We start from the raw sequence: 15,429 nt of genomic DNA, 5'->3' as shown, positions 1-15,429 counted from the left end.
AAAGCACCATCACACCTCATCCTCCATGCTTCACGGTGGGGAACACACATGCGGAGATCATCCGTTCACCTACTCTGCGTCTCACAAAGACACGGTGGTTGGAACCAAAAATCTCAAATTTGGACTCATCAGACCAAAGGACAGATTTCCACCGGTCTAATGTCCATTGCTCGTGTTTCTTGGCCCAAGCAAGTCTCTTCTTGTTATTGGTGTCCTTTAGTAGTGGTTTCTTTGCAGCAATTCGTCCATGAAGGCCTGATTCATGTAGTCTCCTCTGAACAGTTGATGTTGAGGTGTGTCTGTTACTTGAACTCTGTGAAGCATTTATTTGGGCTGCAATTTCTGAGGCTGGTAACTCTAATTAAGTTATCCTCTGCAGCAGAGTCTTCCTTTCCTGTGTCGGTCCTCATGAGAGCCAGTTTCATCATAGCGCTTGATGGTTTTTGCACTGCACTTGAAAAAACGTTTAAAGTTCTTGAAATGTTCCGTATTGACTGACCTTCATGTCTTAAAGTAATGATGGACTGTTGTTTCTCTTTACTTATTTGAGCTATTCTTGCCATAATATGGACTTGGTCTTTTACCAAATAGGGCTATCTTCTGTATACCACCCCTACCTTGTCACAACACAACTGATTTGCTCAAACACATTAAGAAGGAAAGAAATTCCACAAATGAACTTTTAACAAGGCACTCCTGTTAATTGAAATGCATTCCAGGTGACTACCTCATTAATCTGGTTGAGCGAATGCCAAGAGTGTGCAAAGCTGTCATGAAGGCAAAGGGTGGCTACTTTGAAGAATCTCAAAAAACACTTTTTTGATTACTACATGATTCCATATGTGTTATTTCATGGTTTTGATGTCTTCACTATTATTCTACAATGTAGAAAATAGTACTGTGTGTGTATATGTGTATATAGGAAAAAAACTCTAGGCCTCTTGAGTAAATCAGAGCTGAAAAACATTTCAGGCTATTCCGTTAAAACAACTAGAGCCTATGCACACGTTGTAATCAAAATTCTAATCTTAATTGGCGCATTTCAACCTGTCCTTTTGTGAGGCGCAGCCGGGAACTAGTTCTGTACAATGGCGAGTGGTGGGGTGGAGAATCCTCCTGGATTATTGACCATCATCGTTTAAATCTCATTTTGGGAACAATTTGTCTTCACCAGTAATTCCCCTATATGTATTTAGCAGCGGCACACCGCCGCTTCTAAATCGTGGCCACTGCAAAAAAATAACATTATAATAACATTCAAAATGTTTAAAGTGGCTTGGCGGAATTGCCCTTTTAAATGTCAAGCAGTTGCGTGCTCTCTGTCAGCCTGGCTGTGTTAAATCATGGCCTGCTCTCTAACTACACAAATAATGAATTTATCTGCCTCGCTAGCGCCTTCATGCACCCCCTCTCTCTTTCTCTCTCGCTCTCTCTCTGGTTCTCGCTGCTCTTTCTCTCTCTCATCACCCTGTCCCTCCCCCTTTATGTCAGGCTATGTTTTCTTTAAAGTGTCACTTCGCAGCAGTACTCCCATGTGTTGTTGTGCTGGCCTAGTCCCTCTGCTGTACGGCTCCATGCTGTACTCTGCACGGTCATTTCCCCCTGACTCAGCAGAGCTGTGAGCTGCAGCCTTCCCTCACACGTCCACTGGGGACAGAAAGGCAAATAAAAACCAAGAGACTGTCTGGTGGAACGATAGGGGAGGGATAGTGTGGATTTTTTATTTTTTTTTGATGGGTGGTAGTGGAGAGGGTGTGTTTTGTGGGTGTGCACATGTAGATCATTGTGCACACCCACGTAAGCTCTTACACACACCCACGTAAGAACAGACAATCTTACGTTGATCTCTAATATCTAACGCTATGACATTGCGTTCTCAGAGATTGCATGTGATTGTGTGTAATCCATTGATGAGGAGCTTTGGGAAAATAAGTCAAAGAGAGGAGGAGGGGTCAGAAAGAGATAAAGCCTCTTGATGTCATCATAGTAACATACTTCCCATCTAGACTTCCCATTGAAACAAAAGGATTGGGAAAGATGATTGTGATGTCCTACGACTGCCATCTCAGACGGGTTGGCGTTCTAGGAGACACACTCTCACAAAGCCCATTCAATCATTATAACAGTATAGTGAATCAGTGGGTGGCTGCAGATTGAACATCTGTACCAGTTGATTCACTCCCTGATGTCTTGTAACACGTGTTACTGATGATCGCCCATGACAGGATAGTGAAAGAGCATATTACTCTGTCATTTGAACTGGTCTTAGTCTGTTAACTTTAGTTGTGTGTGTGTGTGTGTGTTCGTGCCCGCTGATGATGCTGATTAGTCACTGTCACTTGTGTCTCAGCATTTGGGACAAGATTGATGAGCGACTTTGCTATTCTGTGTGTGTCATTAGTGTCTGTTTTATGATACCATCATTCAGAAGTATACCTTTTCAGTCCTCCGCTTCCAACCGCTCTTAAATCGCTGAATATTCCTCCTCTTGTATAACAGACAGACCACAAATTCCCAGGCTCTCCTTTCCCACGCGTTCCCCTGTAGGGTTGAGGGGTAACCCTGGCACGGTCCAACCCCGGTCTCCTCCTGCGTTCGCTCACGGTCGCTGGGTTGAGGTCACACTGCTCTAATAATACACAAAACTATGATAGAAATAGCAGCATGTGTGTGGGTTGGTCGGGGGGGTGGGCTGTGTGGAATCCGCTTCCCTCCCGCGCGTCCTCTCGCACACAGCACGGCACGGCACATAGTCGCATGGGGACACGCCAACGTCCGGCCCTGGTGGTGCTGACTTGCCAAAAACACACACAATCTGTTAACATAATGCCCCACCCACATACAGTACACACACATGCACACAAATGCAATGTCATATACCGAATGGGAAATCACCCATACACATGTATTCATATGCTCACCTCATTACACACAGACCTCTTATGCAAAAGCGGTATGTACACCTGAAGCAGTCAAGACACACACACACACACACACACACACACACAGAGAGAGAGAGAGAGACAAACAATCGCCAGTGCCAGCATATTGGTGAGTGGTGTGAGCCACCTGTTCCACCTCTCCCACTCTCCTCCTTTGGCTCGCAGTGCCACTAAACACATTGAACACACCACAGTATTGACCTCTGCCCCCTCCCTGGTCTCTTTCAGGTCCTCTTGAGTCAGGTGCACAGGCTGAGAGCGCTGGACCTGCTTGGCCGCTTCCTGGACCTGGGGCCCTGGGCCGTCAGTCTGGTGAGAAACTAGACAGCATTCTTGTCTACCGATACACAAACACATATCCAAATACAAGTTTAGCTAACACAGATAGTGTCCGTAAAATGTATATCACAAACATCACAGCACAGTTGAAAATATATGTCAAATAGAAATCAAAACTGGATGGTCTTCTGAGATAAATGGGAGGGGTTGAGGGTAGTTGAAGGATGGGACTAAATACACAAAAGATAACTAATGTAAAATATACTGTGTCCGTAAAATGTATATAGTATGTATAATTTAGAAGCCTAAGTATTGTTGTCCATTAGTTTACTCCAATTAGGGGAGGGGTGGTAGGGTTAGGGGAAAATAATAAAGGAATAATATATTATTAAATATATAGACATACATTTAGGGCCTTAGGGGCCTCTTAGTCTTTTCATTTTGAAGCAGGTGTTGCAATACGCAATAGGTGTTGCTAGAAACACACAATACTTCAAGCCAGTTATGATTTCTTTGGGTTTGAACTTTAAAGTGAATAATATCTCTTGTGTGTGTTCAGGCCCTCTCAGTGGGGATCTTCCCCTACGTGTTGAAGCTGCTACAGAGCTCTGCCCGGGAGCTCCGACCCCTACTGGTCTTCATCTGGGCTAAGATCCTGGCTGTGGACAGCGTGAGTAGTAACACACGCGCGTGCACACACACACACACACACACACACACACACACACACACACACACACACACACACACACACACACAGTACACTATAACACCAATCACAATAACCAAACCATACCATACTCCTACCTTCATAGCAAGCAACATTTAAATTGTTACATTTATAGTTGTACCTATAATTTACACTGGAGGCTATCACATGGAGTAGCTCTAATGAGTGAAGCTATACAGAGACATGATTGCCATAAAGTCAATAACAGCCCCAGATAAAAGCAGAAAATATGTCTATCTGAACCCATTCAGTCAGTTAATGTCAGTCAATCACTTTAATATCAGTTGACGTTAATGTCGACTAATCATCATCAGGAGATTGAGTTGTGCTACTTATTTGAGTGAATCCTCAACCAACTGTTAAGTATTTAGCTAGCTATTGGATGTCAATATTGGGTAATGTTCATAGAGGCCATAAGTATGTGATAGCCCTTTTGGCACATTTGAGCTGTTGAATAAAATGCCCACCCTAAAACTCACTAACACAAAGCATTTAGCCTTTTACTTACATGGTAGAACTAACTGTATAATCCTAAGGCATGGTTTCTCAAACTCGGTCCTCTGAACCCCAAGGGGTGCACGTTTTGGTTTTTGCCCTAGCACTACACAGCTGATTCATATAATCAACTAATCATCTAGCTTTGATAATTTTAATCAGCAGTGTAGTGTTAGGGCAAAACCCAAAATGTGCACCCCTTGGGGTCCCGAGGACCAAGTTTGGGAAACACTGTCCTAAGGTAGTAGGACAGTCTGTAGTATTATAGTGATTCCTTTGCATCCAGACCCACGAGTAGTCATCACAGTGTTAGTGGTTAAGAATAATCAAATGACTTTGAAATGAAAGGACGGGAAGAAAAGTCATTTTTCTCTGTCAGTTTAGTAGTGTGACTCAGGTATTGAGTTGCATTATTCAATAATGTCTAGGCTATGTCTTTAACCTTGTTTATAAATATTATATTGAGTAGTTGCATATTTGAAACATTTCCTCAAGGAGCACAATAAAGCCATCTACCTAAATAGAGGAAATAAGAGTTATTTAGGCTGAGTTGATTCTACTGTAAGTGAAGTGTGTGTGAGTCATGGGTTTTGTTCACCACTCGTGTAGTAACAGCAGATTAATGACGAAGACTGTGACGAAGACTGACTTACTGGAACTGAGGTTTTGAAGATTGTTTCTCTCTCTATCTCTCTAGTCATGTCAGGCAGACCTGGTGAAGGACAACGGACACAAGTACTTCCTGTCTGTCCTGGCCGACCCCTACATGCCTGTGAGTATCCACCAATCAGAGCATGAGAAAACCGAGGCAATCATGGGTGCAACACAAATGTTACCCTTAACCATAGATCTAGGATCAGATTGCCCTCCCATCCTAACCTTTTCCATTAAAGTTGAAAAAATATCTGACCCTGTATCAGTGGTTAGTGACAACTTCTACCTACTCAAACATGTTGTGTTCTATGATCCATAGCTCACAGTTATGAATGAGGTGTTGGTGAACTGAGTTGATACATGGCAGTTGCCTGCCATGTTAAAACCTTTTCTTGTGTTTTCTGTTTCAGGCTGAGCACCGCACCATGGCTGTCTTTATCCTGGCTGTGATTGTCAACAGCTACACGACAGGCCAGGTGTGTGTGTGTGCTTGTGTGCGCGTGTGTCTGCGTACATACTGTGTGGGTGTCTTGAGAGAGAAAGGTCACATAGGAGAGATGTTAGGGGAGAATGTGGTAAATTATTCGATAAAGAAATCACTTTAAAGATGATGCTATTATAAAGCAAGCCTCACATTGATAAACCTCTACGGAATCGGTGTCCCGTATACGGGACGGTTGAGCTAACGTGCGCTAATGTGATTAGCATGACTGTTGTAAGTAACAGCAAACTTTCCAGGACATAGACATGTCTTATATGGGCAGAACGCTTAAATTCCTGTTAATCTAACTGCACTGTCCAATTTACAGTAGCTATTACAGTGAGAAAATACCATGCTATTGTTTGAGGAGAGTGCACAACAACAACAAAAACGTGTCACAGCAACTGGTTTGATACATTCACCTCTGAAGTTAAATAATGTTCTTACATTCAGTAATCTTGCTCTGATTTGTCATCCTAAGGGTCCCAGAGATAAAATGTAGCATAGTTTTGTTTGATAAAATCAATTTTTATATTCAAATGTAGGAACTGGGTTCTACAGTTTGAACCGCTGCTGTCTCTGGCTCCACACCCACCCCACCCGGCCATCTAGATGTGTGAAAGTTAATGTATAAGCTAATGATCCATCATGTATGACATTCTTGGGAGTGTGTAAACTTACATTTTGTATTACCATATAATTTTTGTATGTTCTCTATAGTTATATACTTGAAAATGTATCAATTGACCAATTCGGCACATTTGGGCAGACTTGATACAAAATAGTCCAGTATTGCAATGCTTCGCTGGATCAATCTGAAACTTTGCACACACACTGCTGCCATCTAGTGGCAAATCTAAATTGCGCCTAAACTGCAATATTATATTGTGGCCTTTCTCTTTCATTTCAAAGATGATATAACAAAAACAATAATAGAAAACACATGTTTTTTGTTATGTATTATCTTTTACCAGATCTAATGTGTTATATTCTCCTACATTAATTTCACATTTCCACAAACTTCAAAGTGTTTCCTTTCAAATGGTATCAATAATATGCATATCCTTGCTTCAGGTCCTGAGCTACAGGCAGTTAGATTTGGGTCTGTCATTTTAGCCCTTCAACAGACACACTTCTGAATTCTCCCCAACTCTCAGTAGAGGAGATAATAAGTCATATTTTCAACATGTCCTCACTTTCTGCTCTCTCTCTCTCCTGACAACACTTTGTCATGGCAACTGTCACCGTATACACCTAATTTATTTCCAGAAACCGCTCCAGACTGTTTTTTTGTGTCTCTTATTTGTCGTATTGCGATGATGTAGCTTAGCCTTACACATAGCCTTACAAACCCCCCTCTCTCGCTCTCTTTGTCGGTCTCGTTCGGTCTGTCTCTTTGTCAGTCTGTCTTTCTGTCTATCTACTGGTATCTATTTTTCCATCTATTCATCTTGCTCTTCATATCTTTCGCAAACACCATTCCCTCTCTCTCTCGCTCTCTCTCTCTGTTTACTTAATGTTCTCCTTCTACCATTGGCTCTGTGTTAATAATAGATGAGCTCCAACATTACAGAGACGTGCCGCTCGTTCGACGTTCTCGCCTCCTTGTATTTATACAAGCCTTCCATTCAACTAGTACTTCATCATTACTTCAGTTTGTTGGATTGGTTGGAACATGTGGTCTAAACTTCAGGGGTTAGGAGTGATGGTACTCCTACTGGTAGGGTTCAGCTACGGTATGATCAAGTTAAAACATTATTTCAACTTGTACACAAATCCCTGAACGGCTCTAGTAGTCTGATGGAGGATAGTTTGATACTGCCACAATGCAGAGAGTCTGCCAAAATAGGTATAGGCTTTCAAATAGTGGCTTTTCATAGCCACAAGAACCAATACAACCCCACAGAAATGATGACAAACACTTAACTGTCAAGCATTGGACATCTACCCTTCAGGTTCACAGTGGGAGGTTGAGGTTAGTTCCCTGTTGGGTTTGCCCATAGACTTCGAGATGTGAAGCTCCGCTTAAAGCCAAGTCATAAAGGCCTATGGAATAGGCTACAGGGTCTCATCAAAGGAAATTGTGTGGACGTGTGTGTGAATTACTGACATGGCCCCCCTCTTTCTCTCCTCCCTCCCTCCCTGCCTCCCTTCCAACTCCTTTCTCGTCCTCCTCCTTGACTCACCCTCTACTTCCCTCCTTTTCTCCCCCCCCCCCCCGCTCCCCAGGAGGCCTGTCTGCAGGGGAACCTGATAGCTATCTGCCTGGAGCAGCTCTCTGACCCTCATCCCCTGCTACGTCAGTGGGTGGCCATCTGCCTGGGACGCATCTGGCAGAACTTTGACTCGGCCCGCTGGTGTGGTGTCAGGGACAGTGCCCACGAGAAGCTCTACAGCCTGCTGTCCGACCCCATACCTGAGGTGAGAGGGAAGGAATACACACACCTTTCAGATGTACACATACACCTTTGGGACATACACACACACCTGTCAGACATGCACACACACCTTTGGGACACACACACAGTCACCGAATGTAACACCCATACCTAGCAGATTGGGGGTTCAGTGGCTCCTTTAGGATTTTGAGGACCTGAGGGACAGTGAATAGTCAGTTTGCCCTGTATTTCACCCACCACACATGGGTGAAATGCAGGACACACACACACACACACACACACACACACACTGAGACATGGAACATCTGTTGCCAGCAGCCTAGCAGGGCAACCTCTCTCTCTAGAGGCCAGGCAGCTGCTGTGGCTGAGGGGTGAGACTAGGGTCTGCATCCACTCTGACATACACATATGTGTGTGTGAGTGTATCCATGCATACACTCACAATGCCTGAAGAGAATTGGGTATTTGAGTGCATCACCAGGGACATTGGAGAACCCAGGCACACACAAACCACAATTTAAAAACGTATATTTATTACTCAACTAGTTTGAGCAGCTCCCTCCTCTTCAGTTCCTCTCTTTAAAATGAAGGTGTGTGTCTAGTACCCCATAGAACGCAGAGGGAGAGAGATGGACAGAGTGAGAGAGACTGGAGAGAACAGAGGGAGGCAGAGGGAGGAAGATAGATCAGTGACTAAGCAGAAAGGGGTTTTAATTAACTTTCAGCTGAGGCCTGTTGGGGGGGTTTCTCAAGAGGAGAGGTATATTTACTCTTTACAACACACACACACACACACAGGGCCAGATTTGAGTTTTGCATATGACAGGCACTGCACTGAGAGAGAGATACTTAGAGAATACTCAATGGATTATGTGGACCGGCACTTTCTTAGATTACAATTTAGAAGTAGGAGTTATTGTTACTTAGCTTATGCAGTAACTTAGTGTGATGGGAGGTATTGCGTGACCAATGGTGAATTATTATTTTCAGGCACCTTTGATTTTCTCAGAAAATATGTCTGCATTAGAAATGAGAGGATTAAGTAGTGAGTATTAGTATTGATTCTCCTTTAAAAAGCAGTACCAAAGCAATCTAACCAATGACTGACCAATGACTTGGTCTGGATCCAACCAGGAAGTGACTAGGGACTGGCTTCTCTTGGTACCAAACTATCCCCGGTCTCCTCAGGTGCGCTGTGCGGCGGTGTTTGCCCTGGGGACATTTGTTGGGAACTCAGCTGAGCGGACGGACCACTCTACGACCATCGACCACAACGTGGCCATGATGCTGGCACAGCTCATCAACGACGGCAGCCCTGTGGTCCGCAAGGTGGGTCACACACACACGTACACACTTCTTTTTCTCATCTCGTTATTTCCAATGTTCTTGGTAAGGTCGTTGACTGATTTTACTGTGGCTGGTTGACCGTGTTACGTCTTTTGCTGTGGTTGACTAGGTTCTACCATGTGTGTTGGATTATGGTTGACTGTGGTCGCGTTGTGTTCTCCAGGAGCTGGTGGTGGCTCTGAGTCACCTGGTGGTTCAGTATGAGAGTAACTTCTGCACCGTGGCCCTGCAGTTCATGGAGGAGGAGAAGAACTACGCTGTACCCTCACCTGCCAACACCTTAGGTACACACACCACATGCACACACTTCGATCTTCTGTCATAATCATTACAATAGGAAGTAATTGATGTGTATTGTTGTAAAGCACACTGGTCCATTCAGACTAACTGCTGTACATGTGAAATGGGGTTTAGGGATCTGAGGGAGTTTTAATGAAATATGCAGCATGTTTTGATAGAGCACATCAATATTTAAAATGACCTTTATTACCTATTCTCACATTGATTGTCATGTCGCTACTGTATTCCATTTAGTGCCAAATGAATCAGTTAATTGACCTGTGTGTGTCTGTGTACAGAGCCTGGTAACCTGACTCCAGTGCGCGACAGCCCGGCCATCCCTCGGCTGCGTTCAGTCAACTCCTACACCAACATCAGAGCTGCCACCACCGCACGCAACCTCAACAAGAGCCTGCAGAACCTCAACCTCAACGAAGAGGGTAGGAGAGAGAGAGATGGAGAGGATGACATCGAGGCTGAAAGAGAGAGAGATGGAAATAAAGGGAGAGATACATGTGGTTATGTACTGTAGAGGGAGATGGAGAGAAAGAAATGGACGTAAGGGTAGAGCCTCTCTTCTTTCCCAAAGAGTTACTTGAAGTGATTTGAAGAATCATCATCATAGTCACGATGGCAAAGTCACGACAGAGAATATAATCCTCCTCGGGTGTACCACGCTGATGCTAGGGTTTAGCGTGTGTGTGTGTGTGTGTGTGTGGGGGGGGGGGGGGGCTGTCTTACTCCGCTCGCACACACACACACAGTTTTGAGAGCCTATGTCCATCATACACGTACAGCATTATTGGAGGATTACACTCTAGACCCTCTCTCAGCCCCCGCTGTGCTGACTGACTCAGCACAGCCACATGGCAATATAGCCATGCTGAGTAATACTAGCTGCTAGCACGTTAGCTTACAGCTTACAGCCTCTCTCGATCCACATCGTCCACTCATTCTAACTGACAGCGGTTCTTGTCACCAACAACCATGACAAACCGTTTAGCCTGCCTTGCCTACTCCCAATCCCCATCTCAATATGCACTCCGTCACAGGGATATATGGCGGCCATTTTGTGTGAGTCAGGCGATGATAATGGGAAGTTGTGTAGAGTTATAGAGTGTGATGACTCGGGAGGACAGTTAAAATAGGTTGTGGAGATTGAATGGAAGGTCCAGTCGATAGCTTGTAGTTTCTAGTTTTCTAGCTATAGGCAGATTGGGTGGGGGGGGAGTTTGATTTCTTGAGCTAGCAAAAAGTTGACACTTCACTTTACCTGCAGAAACACACACACACACACACACACATACACACACAAAATCAAACAATCAGAACAGAACAAGTACTTTATTTTCAAGCTCCATTTGTTACTGGTCCATATGCATTACATCAGGGTATAGTTATTCTGGTATAATATGGTATATTTCAGGGTACAATTATTCTGGTATAATATAGTATATTTCAGGGTATATTTATTCTGGTATAATATGGTATATTTCAGCATATAGTTATTCTGGTATAATATGGTATATTTCTGGGTAAACACTACCGTTCAAAAGTTTGGGGTCACTTAGAAATGTCCTTGTTTTCGAAGGAAAAGCAATTGTTTTGGCCATTCAAATAACATCAAATTGTTCAGAAATACTGTGTAGACATTGCTAATGTTGTAAATAGCTATTGTAGCTGGAAACGGCTGATTTTTTAAATGGAATATCTACATAGGCGTACAGAGGCCCATTATCAGCAACCATCCGTCCTGTGTTCCAATGGCACGTTGTGTTTGCTAATCCAAGTTTATCATTTTAAAAGGCTAATTGATCATTAGAAAACCCTTTTGCAATTATGTTAGCACAGCTGAAAACTGTTGTGCTGATTAAAGCAGCAATAAAACTGGCCTTCTTGAGACTAGTTGAGTATCTGGAGCATCAGCAATTGTGGGTTCGATTACAGGCTCAAAATGGCCAGAAACATTTATATTTTAGTCATTTAGCAGACGCTCTTATCCAGAGCGACTTACAGTTAGTGAGTGCATACATTTTCATACTGGAAACAAATAACTTTCTTCTGAAACTAGTCAGTCTATTCTTGTTCTGAGAAATGAAGGCTATTCCATGCGAGAAATTGCCAAGAAACTGAAGATCTCGTACTACTCCCTTCACAGAACAGCGCAAACTATCTCTAACCAGAATAGAAAGAGGAGTGGGAGGCCCCGGTACACAACTGAGCAAGAGGATAAATACATTAGTGTCTAGTTTGAGAAACAGACGCCTCACAGGTGCTCAACTGGCAGCTTCATTAAATAGTACCCGCAAAACACCAGTCTCAACGTCAACAGTGAAGAGGCGACTCCGGGATGCTGACCTTCTAGGCAGAGTTGCAAAGAAAAAGCCATATCTCAGACTGGCCAATAAAAAGAAAAGATTAAGATGGGCAAAAGAACACAGACACTGGACAGAGGAAGATTGGAATAAAGTGTTATGGTCAGACCAATCGAAGTTTGAGGTGTTTGGATCACAAAGAAGAACATTTGTGAGACGCAGACCAAATGAAAAGATGCTGGAGGAGTGCTTGATGCCATCTGTCAAGCATGGTGGAGGCAATGTGATGGTCTGGGAGTGCTTTGGTGGTGGTAAAGTGGGAGATTTGTACAGGGTAAAAGGGATCTTGAAGAAGGAAGGCTATCACTCCATTTTGCAATGCCATGCCTTACCCTGTGGACGGCGCTTGATTGGAGCCAATTTCCTCCTACAACAGGACAATGACCCAAAGCACAGCTCCAAACTATGCAATAACTATTTAGGGAAGAAGCAGTCAGCTGGTATTTTGTCTATAATGTGCACAGTCACCGGATCTCAACCCTATTGAGCTGTTGTGGGAGCAGCTTGACCGTATGGTACGTAAGAAGTGCCCATCAAGCCAATCCAACTTGTGGGAGGTGCTTCAGGAAGAATGGGGTGAAATCTCTTCAGATTACCTCAACAAATTGACAACTAGAATGCCAAAGGTCTGCAAGGCTGTAATTGCTGCAACTGGAGGATTCTTTGACGAAAGCATTTTGAAGGACACAATTATTATTTCAATTAAAAATCATTATTTCTAACCTTGTCAATGACTACATTTCCTATTAATTTTGCTATATTTCCTATTCAAACTCATTTCATGTATGTTTTCATGGAAAACAAGGACATTTCTAAGCGACCCCAAACTTTTGAATGGTAGTGTATTTATTCTGGTATAATATGGTATATTTCAGGGTACAGTTATTCTGGTATAATATACAGTGAGGGAAAAAAGTATTTGATCCCCTGCTGATTTTGTACGTTTGCCCACTGACAAAGACATGATCAGTCTATAATTTTAATGGTAGGTTTATTTGAACAGTGAGAGACAGAATAACAACAAAAAAATCCAGAAAAACACATGTCAAAAATGTTATAAATTGATTTGCATTTTAATGAGGGAAATAAGTATTTGACCCCTCTGCAAAACATGACTTAGTACTTGGTGGCAAAACCCTTGTTGGCAATCACAGAGGTCAGACGTTTCTTGTAGTTGGCCACCAGGTTTTCACACATCTCAGGAGGGATTTTGTCCCATTCCTCTTTGCAGATCTTCTCCAAGTCATTAAGGTTTCGAGGCTGACGTTTGGCAACTCGAACCTTAAACTCCCTCCACAGATTTTCTATGGGATTAAGGTATGGAGACTGGCTAGGCCACTCCAGGACCTTAATGTGCTTCTTCTTGAGCCACTCCTTTGTTGCCTTGGCCGTGTGTTTTGGGTCATTGTCATGCTGGAATACCCATCCACGACCCATTTTCAATGCCCTGGCTGAGGGAAGGAGGTTCTCACCCAAGATTTGACGGTACATGGCCCCGTCCATCGTCCCTTTGATGCGGTGAAGTTGTCCTGTCCCCTTAGCAGAACAACACCCCCAAAGCATAATGTTTCCACCTCCATGTTTGACGGTGGGGATGGTGTTCTTGGGGTCATAGGCAGCATTCCTCCTCCTCCAAACACGGTGAGTTGAGTTGATGCCAAAGAGCTCCATTTTGGTCTCATCTCATTCCAGGCTTGTGTAGGTCTACAATCTTGTCCCTGACATCCTTGGAGAGCTCTTTGGTCTTGGCCATGGTGGAGAGTTTGGAATCTGATTGATTGATTGCTTCTGTGGACAGGTGTCTTTTATACAGGTAACAAACTGAGATTAGGAGCACTCCCTTTAAGAGTGTGCTCCTAATCTCAGCTCGTTACCTGTATAAAAGACACCTGGGAGCCAGAAATCTTTCTGATTGAGAGGGGGTCAAATACTTATTTCCCTCATTAAAATGCATATCAATTTATAACATTTTTGACATGCGTTATTCTGGATTTTTTTGTTGTTATTCTGTCTCTCACTGTTCAAATAAACCTACCATTAAAATTATAGACTGATAATTTCTTTGTCAGTGGGCAAACGTACAAAATCAGCAGGGGATCAAATACTTTTTTCCCTCACTGTAGCATATTTCAGCGTATAGTTATTCTGGTATAATATGGTATATTTCAGGGTATAGTTATTCTGGTATAATATGGTATATTTCAGGGTATATTTATTCTGGTATAATAGGGTATATTTATTCTGGTACAATATGGTATATTTCAGGGTATAGTTATTCTGGTATAATATGGTATATGTCAGGGTATAGTTATTCTGGTATAATATGGTATATGTCAGGGTATAGTTATTCTGGTATAATATGGTATATTTCAGGGTATATTTATTTTGGTATATTTCAGCGTATAGTTATTCTGGTATAATATGGTATATTTCAGGGTATAGTGATTCTGTTGTGTAACTACTATTCTGTAATTTGTATGTCTAGGTGGTCCGGTGGCATTCTCGCCAGGTAACCTGAGCACCAGCAGCAGTGCTAGCAGCACCCTGGGTAGCCCTGACAACGACGAGTACATCCTCTCCTTTGAGACCATCGACAAGATGAGACGAGTCTCCTCCTACTCCTCCCTTAACTCCCTTATAGGTAGGAAAACTACTAATCTACACCACCCTTACTACTGCCCTACAGTACCCTTACTACTAATCTACACCACCCTTACTACTGCCCTACAGTACCCTTACTACTAATCTACACCACCCTTACTACTGCCCTACACTACCCTTACTACTAATCTACACCACCCTTACTACTAATCTACACCACCCTTACTACTGACCTACACTACCCTTACTACTGCCCTACACTACCCTTACTACTAATCTACACCACCCTTACTACTGACCTACACTACCCTTACTACTGCCCTACACTACCCTTACTACTGACCTACACTACCCTTACTACTGACCTACACTACCCTTACTACTGCCCTACACTACCCTTACTACTGCCCTACACTACCCTTACTACTGACCTACACTACCCTTACTACTGCCCTACAGTACCCTTACTACTGCCCTACAGTACCCTTACTACTGCCCTACAGTACCCTTACTACTGACCTACACTACCCTTACTACTGCCCTACAGTACCCTTACTACTGCCCTACAGTACCCTTACTACTGCCCTACAGTACCCTTACTACTGACCTACACTACCCTTACTACTGCCCTACAGTACCCTTACTACTGCCCTACAGTACCCTTACTACTGCCCTACACTACCCTTACTACTGCCCTACAGTACCCTTACCACTGCCCTACAGTACCCTTACTACTGCCCTACAGTACCCTTACTACTGCCCTACAGTACCCTTACTACTGCCCTACACTACCCTTACTACTGCCCTACAGTACGCTTACTACTGCCCTACAGTACCCTTACTACTG

General features: G+C 43.4%; 1 protein-coding gene across 3 annotated transcripts in view; it reads left to right on the top strand.

Annotated features, from left to right (window-relative positions):
- Positions 1–15,429, top strand: part of rptor (regulatory associated protein of MTOR, complex 1) — a 190,617-nt gene that overhangs the window by 134,090 nt on the left and 41,098 nt on the right. For all 3 annotated transcript variants that reach the window (XM_084163751.1, XM_084163749.1, XM_084163750.1), the window contains exons 13-21: positions 3,171–3,254; positions 3,781–3,891; positions 5,144–5,218; positions 5,511–5,576; positions 7,811–8,002; positions 9,169–9,309; positions 9,491–9,611; positions 9,906–10,046; positions 14,467–14,622. In XM_084163751.1, coding sequence (XP_084019877.1) covers positions 3,171–3,254; positions 3,781–3,891; positions 5,144–5,218; positions 5,511–5,576; positions 7,811–8,002; positions 9,169–9,309; positions 9,491–9,611; positions 9,906–10,046; positions 14,467–14,622 — 1,087 coding nt within the window. The remainder of the gene's footprint in view (positions 1–3,170; positions 3,255–3,780; positions 3,892–5,143; positions 5,219–5,510; positions 5,577–7,810; positions 8,003–9,168; positions 9,310–9,490; positions 9,612–9,905; positions 10,047–14,466; positions 14,623–15,429) is intronic.

This window comes from Coregonus lavaretus (genome assembly GCF_964263955.1).
Source record: "Coregonus lavaretus genome assembly, chromosome: 6".
Lineage (NCBI taxonomy): Eukaryota > Metazoa > Chordata > Actinopteri > Salmoniformes > Salmonidae > Coregonus > Coregonus lavaretus.
The sequence above is the reverse complement of the archived record's forward strand: the minus strand, read 5'-3'. Positions and strand labels throughout refer to the sequence as shown.